This window comes from Caenorhabditis briggsae, assembly GCF_000004555.2.
Source record: "Caenorhabditis briggsae complete genome, chrII, whole genome shotgun sequence".
Lineage (NCBI taxonomy): Eukaryota > Metazoa > Nematoda > Chromadorea > Rhabditida > Rhabditidae > Caenorhabditis > Caenorhabditis briggsae.
The window spans coordinates 10,387,316-10,396,831 of NC_013486.2; the positions used below are offsets into that span (position 1 = coordinate 10,387,316).

The following is a 9,516-nucleotide window of genomic DNA, read 5'->3' on the forward strand; positions in this document are numbered from 1 at the left end:
ATCTGAGTCAGCTGACGAAGGTTGGTAAGAAATGATGTGTGGAAATAAACTACTCTCTATGTCTCCATTGTCTTCTATATTCTTTTTCATTTTATTTCTTCTCATACATTTGTTCAGAATTGATGTGTTTCCACCATACAGAGATTGACGTCACTTTTCTATTCCAATCATTTACCTCTCTTCAAAAAAACTTTCTGATTTCGAAATTTATTGAATCTAGACAACCTAGATCGTATTTTAATATCGAATCAAAATTTCAGGTTCAATTTCAGACAGTTAAACTTAAAAACCTACGTCACTTTTTCAAACCACGTTAACTACAAATGAATAAGAGATAATAAGAGACGAAGAGACGCAGAATCTAATACAAAAGTGTTGGTGTCGGGAGATGGAGAGACATAATGGTTGCTGGTTAGGGGCGTTGAAATGTCAATATAGAGAGAAAGAATCGGAAAAGGACTGACAGTGGGGGCCTATAGGGGAGTGGCGATAAAAAAGAACGCAGACTCTCAGTCTTCCACTATTTAAAAATGAACACAATGCAAAAGGGACAATTGGGATATTATACGGGTTTCTATATACTTGGTGGTGGAGTGATCAATGAAGGATCGATGAGCAATAGTAGACCACTGAAAGGGATCTGAAGAGAAGCTAGAAAGTTTTCTAATAGTAGACCACTGAAAGGGATCTGAAGAGAAGCTAGAAAGTTTTCTAGCTCTGAGAAAAATATTCTGAAGTTGTGGTGACTTATTTGAATCAGTTCTAATTCTCGGAATTCCAGAAGTTTGTGTTTGTTTTTAATTTCAAAGTTTTGGATTTTTTGTAATTTCAAAATTTTAGCGATTTTGGGTATTCCATTTTTCGGATGTTTTGGAATTTCGGGATTTTGGATTTTTAGAATTTTCAAATTTCCTAATTTTTTTAGAATTTCAAATGTTTGGATTTTGGGATTTGAATATTCCGGATTTTTTGAAATTCTAAAATTTTAGATTTTTTGGAATTCAAAGTTTTGGATTTATTCAGAAACTTGGATGTTTTAGAATTTCAAAAGTTTGAATTTTTTGGAATTTAAAAACTATGGATTTTGGAAAACTTTGCATTTTTTTGGAAAATTATGGACATTTTGTAATTTCAAAAATTTTTTTTAGAAATTTCGAAATTTTGGGTTTCTTGGAATGTGGAACTTTTGGATTTTTTGGAACTTCAAAATTTTTAATTTTTTTAGAATTAAAAGTTTTGGCTTTTATTGGAGTTGCAAAATTTTGGATTTTTGGGATTAAAGGTGGGGGGACAGGAGATTTTTTGTAGTTTTTTTGTAGCTAGAGTATGCATTCTACCGTCACGGTGTACAACGCTTAATGTCACTCTGCGTACAGCTGTCGTCCTCGCCTTTATGTATGCAATCGGGCGTGCGCTTTCTCTTTGCCCGCGTGGCTCAGTCGGTAGCGGCGCCGCACCCTCAATCATCGCCCTCACAAGTTCAACTCCTCGAGAGGCATCTTTGAACGGAATTTCGAGAACATTATTTTTTTCATGTCCCCCCACCTTTAAGAAATTTTGTTTCAGTTTTAGAGATATGTCAACAGAATGCATTTTTTATGTCTGGGAACAATTCGAAAAAGTGAAATATTTATTACAAAAGGCCATTTTAATCATTATTATACATGAAGTGATGTTGATGATGTTGGTAAAAGGGTTTTGGTTTTCCTTTTAGAAATTTCTTCACATGAAAAATAACCCGTACCGGTTCTAAGAAACCTATATAATACTAAATACCGTAACCATAAGTATTAGGTCTGTGGAGAGAGTTTCCTAGTTTCGAATAAAAGCGATTTAAAAAAGCGGAACTCTGACCCGTTCCAAAATTAAATACAGGGAGAGAGGGGAACCATGAGACAATAAAATACAGATAAAATTATGAACAGGACAGAGATGTTGACAGCGAAGAATCACCAACGGAAGATGATTGAATGGCAAGAAGTGGCTCCGAATTGTCTGTGAGAGTACAACAGTCATCCGTTGGAGAGCAAGAAACGGAGCGGTTAGCTGAAAAGATAGGTGTGACAGGTTGAATCAATGATTTTGATTTGTTCTCACTTCTTGCTCCATTCAACTGATGTGTCCCTCCATTCATCTCTATCATTTCTTGCATTTCATATTCGCCGAGGTCTTCATCATCACAGTAATGATTCAAATCCGAATAATCGTTACCATTTGTTCCACTTCGAAGCCTACGGAATAGCCGTGATATAGACTCTGCTGGCGATGATGTGTGCTCGTTACTGAAAAATGTCAAATTGAACTTTTCTTTCCATTCGGAAATGTTCTCCCAACCTATTCTTTGAATTCCAAAAAGGTTTTTTCTTTCCAAATGGCGACGCTTCTCGAATCCGTTGTGCCAGTGGCGAAGGATCTCGGAGGAATGAATGCTTGTTTTTTCTTCTTGGTTGGGGACAAGACCTTAGTCCATCTTCACTCTTTGACACTCCATTCGAAAATACCGATTCGTCGTCAATAAGTGCATGTTCGTCATCTTCCTGGAAAAAACCCATAGCTGAGGAATTCATTAAAATGAAATATTTACCTGGTAGATAATCTCGTCCGGACTGGAAGCTCTAGCAGCCAGTTTCATCGCTCCATCCAAAGTTCTTGAAGTAGGTCTAGGAGATACTGAAGTTGTGATGGCTCCAGATGTTCCACTTTCATTAACTTTCCCTAGAACTGCATCTCCACAAGATAACGAACGTTTCCGAATTGGGAAAACCGTGGCGATCCCTCGCTTTCTTCTGGAAATACAATTTCTGGAAAACTAAAAAAATATTTTCACATACTGATGAGGTGCATTTAAGTCTCGATACGATGGATATTGACTTTGAGATGGAGATTCCGAATGTGAACTGCATCCGTCGATGTTACTTGCTCTTCTAAACGATGGTTCTGGATCATCTACAGTGTTTGGAATGATTGGAACAGTGCTGTTGGCAAGGTTTGGAGATTCGATAAAATCCAAATTCAGTTTTTCACCATCTGGAAGAGAGGTCGACCGTTTCCGAAGAGCTATTGATGTGTCCTGATCAAATGTCGATGGACGAGACGGGCGGGTTGACGAAGAATTAGAAATTGTGGATGCGAAAATTCGGGATGAACTGAATCCATTGTACTTGGAGGCATTGCTTCTGGAAGTTGACATACATAAATTATTTCAACATTGTGTATAACTCACTTCTTCCTGTTAGACGTTTTTGACCCAAAAAGAGAGGCTGTCTGATTCATTAGACTTTCTCTATCTTCCTCATAAAGCTTTGGCATTTCCCTGTTCGAAGTTCCACGAGAAGTGAAACCACCGGCATTCAGAGGTTGATTGTAATAGATGACATCTTGATTAGCTCGATTCATGGCAGCTGATTGTCTTTTCATTATCTGACTGCTCTTTTCTGTAGCCAATGATAATGATGACTCTCGATTGACGCCTGAAAAATGTTTTCAAATTACCGTATTTCTTCCGGAAGAAACCTATCAGTAATGTCTAATTTGGGCTCAATTATCTCGATTCCTGTGAAAGATATCAAAAATTTGTCAGCTAAAAATTTTTTTCAAAATTTTGATACCTATCACAGGAATCGAGATAATTGAGCTCAAAGTTTACGGGATGGGTGGGCTTCTGTTAGATAGGTTCGTGAACTAAATTTATTGAAAAACACATGCATAGATATCACAAAGAAGCAAACGCGTAAAAATAAATAACCGAGTTTAGGTGCTCAAAAAGTTCGTTCAAGTTCAGTTGTGTTCTGTGCTAGTAGACGAAGACGAAGACGTTGAGGTTGACGCAATGAAACGAAGATTCATTCGAGACGGTTGTTGGAATGGACATGCAGGGATTGTTGCAGATATACAGTTAGCTAAACACAAAGTGGGTTAGAAACAAAAAAGAACATGCAAACATAGGATTGGGGAATCGAAAGGTGGTACTCACCCCAACTAGACCCTCTGTTTTTCAGATTTGGACGCGGGAAAATATCTGGCACAACCATCTTATCCTCGATTGTCTCTGTGAATTCGTAACCATCTCTTCCATTTAACCAATATGTTGTCATCTGTCCTTTTCCCTGAATCCAGTTTATTATTTTTGGAACATTTCCTTTTTTAAACTCACTTTAATAGCCATTGTACCCCTTTCTTCCAATAAGAATCCTTGATCAATTGAGGCTAAAACCTTCTGAGTGGAAGATGAGCAATGTATTCTGAGTGCCTCTCCGTTACTCTCCATTCTGGATGCTGTATTGACTGTATCACCAAATAACGTGTATCTTGGCATTGTCTTTCCAACAACTCCAGCAACACACGGACCAGTGTGCATTCCGATGCGGATCATCAATTGTTCTCCAATTCGATGTGGAATCGTGAATGTTCTGACAGCGGATAGGATATGAATAGCCATCATAGCAATCTGTTCAGCATGATATTCCATTGTTTTGTATTGTGGAACTCCAGAAACCACCATGTAGGCGTCACCAATCGTTTCCACTTTGTAGACATCGTACCGTCGAATTATGCCATCAAATAGAGTGTAAAGCTTGTTAAGGAAAGTGACAACTTCCATTGGAGTCGATTCTCCTGAGATCGTTGTAAACCCGACAATATCCGAAAAATATATGGTAACCGGTGGGAAGGCTTCTGGAATCACATCCTGTCCTGCTAGAAGTTGTTCAGCGACCGAGCTCGGAAGCATCCGTTGAAGTAAGTGCTGACTTCTCCGTTGTTCGTCTTTCAGCTCAATCGTCCTCTCATCCACGAGGTCTTCCAATTGTGTTTGATATTTTTCCATCATCAGTACCATATGATCCATTATGTTTTGTTTGTATATTGTATTGAAAAGAGGATTCAACTTTTTCTTGATTGATTTGAATTCGGGTCGTTGACTTGGATCGTTATGCCAGCAAGCAGCCATCACTTCTTTCACGTAGTTTTGAACTTCAATGTCAGATGTATCCGGACGGAAATACGGATCACTGTAGACACGTCGAACGGTTTTTTCAACCAATTCTCTGCATTCGGTACTGTCCGGCTTAGCACCATCTCCATTTACATCCCCACGTTGGACGAAAATCTTGTAAGGACCTTCACGAGTGAAGATCTCATTGAAAATGATTCCAAACGAATAAATATCCGATTTCGTGGTTGGAGGATTCAGTGTCGGAACGTTTCCATTTATTGTCATGCCTTCTGGAGCAGTCCATAAGAAATTCTCCCAGATGTTAAAGTTGCTACCATACAGGATGTCTTCTCGAAGTTGGCGCATTCCAAAATCAGCGACCTGGAGAGTCCATCGAGATGTGATAAGACAATTCGTAGATTTGAGATTGCCATGATACTTCAACTCGGATGCATGAATGTAGACCATTCCTTTGACCAGATCATCCACAAACGAGGCCACATACATATGATCCAATTTCAGATTCTCATTTCTTAGAATATCATGAAGTGATCCTTTGGAACAATATTCTCGAACAATGGTGATTTTATAACTATTAGGAATGATTCCGAGGAAATTGTTGACATTCGGATGAGCTAATTGTCTCATTGCTCTCAACTCTTTCTTCGCTTCTCGAGTAATCTCTTTCTGTTTTCGATTGTACAAAAAATCTTTCAAGCCAACAAGAGTTCCTTTGTAAGAGGCAAGACCACGCATTCCCGATCCATAGATTGCATCTTTGCTCCACCAAGGTGGCGGTGGTTTACGCTGATCTTTCTTCAATTTTACATGATCGAGAGAAGCAGTTGACTCGTTGTTGTTGCCAGTTCCAACTACTCGACGAACTTCAAACGGATCGATTTTCCAAATCATTGAAAGTTCTTGCTCGAAACGACGACTTCGGACAAGGCTGAAAATCATAGTTATTTTTTTGTTCAGTTCTGCTTGTAACTCACTTCCATAAATAAGCAGCAATGGCCAAGAAGAATATGGCACCTCCAATCATTCCGATGAGTGGAAGATAATTTTCCAATGTCGTTTTGTGGCATTTTTCTCCATGAAAACCACAAGGAGGCTCATCTGGTGGTATGACTCCATTCTTCCACTGAATATCGGTTGACTTAAACTGAAGAATCGGAAGACGTCCTCTATCAGAAGCTTCGACAAAAATAGCACTCAAATCGAGAGCATGATCCAGTGGATAGTATTTCGGATCCGATTTGTTGTTGATTGGGGTGACTTTCTGCCAACTCAGAAGTGAGAAGTTTCCTTTCGAGTTACCTCGTTCGTCAATTCTCATGTCAAATCCTTGGATACCTGAAAATTACTTCAAGTTATACTGATTTTGATCTGATATAATTTTTCGAACTATTTCTGACTCAGAGGTGTTCCAATTCCGTGTTATCCATTCAGATTTCCGCCCTCCGGATTCATGGAATTATTTTATTCCAGATTTCGAAAGTTTCACTTCGTTCCGGATTCTATGAATTTTTCATATTTCCGGATTCTGGATTTCTGGATACCAGATTCCGGAAAAACAATTTTATTCCGGATTCCGGATTCCTTCCGGGCATATCTTTTCTGAACTACAAAATTTGAAAAGCGAACTACTTTTCTCATTTTTCTAGGTAAATAAACAACAAAGTTTAATGGAAACGTGATGGTCAGTAGGTGGGGATATCCGGTGAAAAAGGCCAGTAAACACTTGAAATTTGGGTCAAAACAACAAAAAACGTACTATAAAAACAGATAGAAGGGTTACTTTGTATATCACTCAAAAGTTATATATTTGAAAAATGAAGTTCGGAATCTACTATTTGCTTGCTATTATTCTTATTATCGGTGTGGTTTCGTCTCAGGTTCTAGGACCCTATGATATTCCAGATTTGAAATAATTAACTTTAAGCCCATGATTCGAGAGAAGCGAAGAGCCAGGGATGTCTGGAAGAAGATCGGGGACAGTTTTCTGCCGGCATTTGGAGCAGCGGCTGGCAGCAGACTTGGAGAAAGAGCCGGAAGTATCCGACGTGGGTAGTTTGATGATTCATATCATTACAACTCTATTGTTTGATTATTTTGAATAATAAAAAAGTTTTTTTGATTGTTTTTGAATAAACATTTGAGCGATACCGACTGATAGGAATCAAGTCTAATTTCATTCTGATACTATTCCACAATGATGACTGGTATCAAGTACTACTTTTTCTTTATTTTGTTTATAGTGCTAGCATCTATTGCTCAAGCCGATATTCAAGATTCACCATTAATTGCTTTGCTACCTAATGAGAATGATGATAATATTCCTGGACGCTTCATTAACAAGTTCTATCGTATAGGGGAAGGCGTTGAATATCATACGAAGTCCCCTCACAAATCAGTTTCACATACTACAAATGTTCTTAACCTTTTGTGATTCTTGAGGTGCTTATATTTTTCGAAACTAATAAAGGCATATCTAAACTCACTTTTATATTTTTTATTGACTATCCTATCAATGATTGCCTTTCCGTCAGCAGTTGGATCATATGTATCGGCATTACCGTACTCATCAACCAGTTCATGAATTGCTCTTGCATACAGATAAACTGCATCGTACAGATAACACGCGATACGGTTTCCCTGAAACTTTAAAAAATAAACGGTACAAGTATAGTGTTGATTCGAGAGGATACCTTGAGATTGTCCGTTTTCTGAACTCCAAAATGGTGCATGTACTCTCCAGCTCGTTTCCAGAAATTATAGAACCTTTGGCTATTCAGTTTTACTGGAGTTGGAATAATTGAAAGAGCGTTTCTGGCGTAATCGAGCATTTTACGATCCGATGAGTTGTTGGCATCCCAGGAATGGTGAAGATATGTCATGGTGTCTAAAACTCGGAAGGTATAAAAAATTTGAAATCTGAACTTACTTCTCAAGAAATGATTGTTCATTGCATGGTAGACGTTGAGCCAATCGTAGTTTGTATCCACATAAATCAGCATGTATCCATCATCTGTCAGTCCCATCTCTCCCATTATTGATAGCATTGTACGGAACAGGCGGACGTTGTCAAATGTCAGATAAACTGGAAAAGATAATTGACTCTATGAATATGACCTTAAATTTCACTTCTCGTTGTCTTCATTGTCGCCTTTATGGCGTTTTCAACACTTTGGATATCTTGTTGACTGCTTATATCCATTTTTGTGAATTCCAATCTCGAAACATTCATAATTTGGAATTTGTGCTCTTCGAACCTGTTTTCCGTCTCCATCATTCTCAGTAATGTATCGAATAACTCGTTTTTGGATTGACCTTTTTTGACATCATAGACAACCGAAAACTTTCTCCAATCGTTATGTTTCATCAGAGCCATGAATGCTTTGAAGATCTCTCCGGCTGGTGGTACTGTTCGGGCAAAGGTACGGTAGTGGTAGCTGGAAAATTTGGATTATTAATAAAATTCATATCTTAATTTCAGCCACACTATCATATTTTCACTAATGCGAATACCGTATTTGCTCTAATAAGCTCATCTTAGACGTGCACTTTGAGCTCAATTATCTCGGTTCCTATAAAAGATATTCAAAATGTGTCAACTGATAAATTATTTATCATAGGCTAACCAATATTTTATTAGTTTACAAATCCGAAACAAGTTATATGAAAATGGAAAAAAGAAAATCCTTGATGGAAAAAAGAGTATATGGAAATCGAAAAAGTTTAAATGTCGCAATCTGTATCTTGATTCAAAAAAATTCAGAAACCAAAAAGGAAAAAAAACATACTCATCACGAGAAATATCCTGATCGTTACACCGATAACTGATGATGGGAAGATTCTGAGAAGCGGCCATCGCTGCCTCCGTTTTGCAGTTTTTCTCTGGACCAATAAAAACTCGTGCCCCTGCTTGCCAGTGTTCCATGAATAGACGAGTACCTATAACCACAGATTATCTTTTTTCCCAGATCTTTGAGTCTTACTATGAGAATCGTTTCCACATGTGTTTCCAAAAACATATTTCAATTGATAATCCGGAATAATTGTTTTATCTTGATTTATCTCCACAATTGCAGCCACAAGAGCACCAGAAACTACCGAAACATATGCGTCTGTTGTCAGACAATGTACGATTTGATTCAATTTCTTCGAGAAACTCTCTCGATCTTTTGAGTTGTTTTGTGCTGAATTCGAAGCAGATAGATTTAAGAGATATTGATCGATTTCTCCCATTAAAGTTGGAACAGCTGCCAGATAACTAATTAGAATTTCTCTTTTGTCTCCTTTTTTGGGTAACTGAAAACAACAGAATTCAAGAATTAGTCATACAAAAAACAACTACTCACTCTTTTGACCAACGATTCTAACAAAAACGGATTAGCTCCTGCCCCCAATGAGGGGTCAGGAGAGGGACCGGGAGCTGGAACGGCATCTGCATCAGCATCCGATGTCACAAAAACTGTGGCAATCAGAAAAACGATGAAGATTCCGAAGAGCCGTTGACGTCCCGGCGAGAAGGCAAATGTGTGGTAGAACCTGAGAGCTTCGACGCTTGTCGGCCACAT

The 9,516-nt window shown here is 38.2% G+C and overlaps 1 protein-coding gene across 1 annotated transcript; it reads right to left on the reverse strand.

Moving 5' to 3' along the window:
- Positions 1 to 1,915: 1,915 nt before the first annotated feature.
- Positions 1,916 to 9,516, reverse strand: Cbr-gcy-12 (the record flags this gene model as incomplete). Its single annotated transcript, XM_045242602.1, has 15 exons — positions 1,916 to 2,046; positions 2,098 to 2,282; positions 2,335 to 2,537; positions 2,585 to 2,786; positions 2,832 to 3,176; positions 3,224 to 3,470; positions 3,974 to 4,106; positions 4,154 to 5,882; positions 5,929 to 6,289; positions 7,438 to 7,591; positions 7,645 to 8,036; positions 8,081 to 8,388; positions 8,740 to 8,890; positions 8,935 to 9,247; positions 9,298 to 9,516. The coding sequence occupies 15 exons, from the start codon at positions 9,514 to 9,516 to the stop codon at positions 1,916 to 1,918; spliced, it is 5,073 nt and encodes a 1,690-aa protein (XP_045092325.1).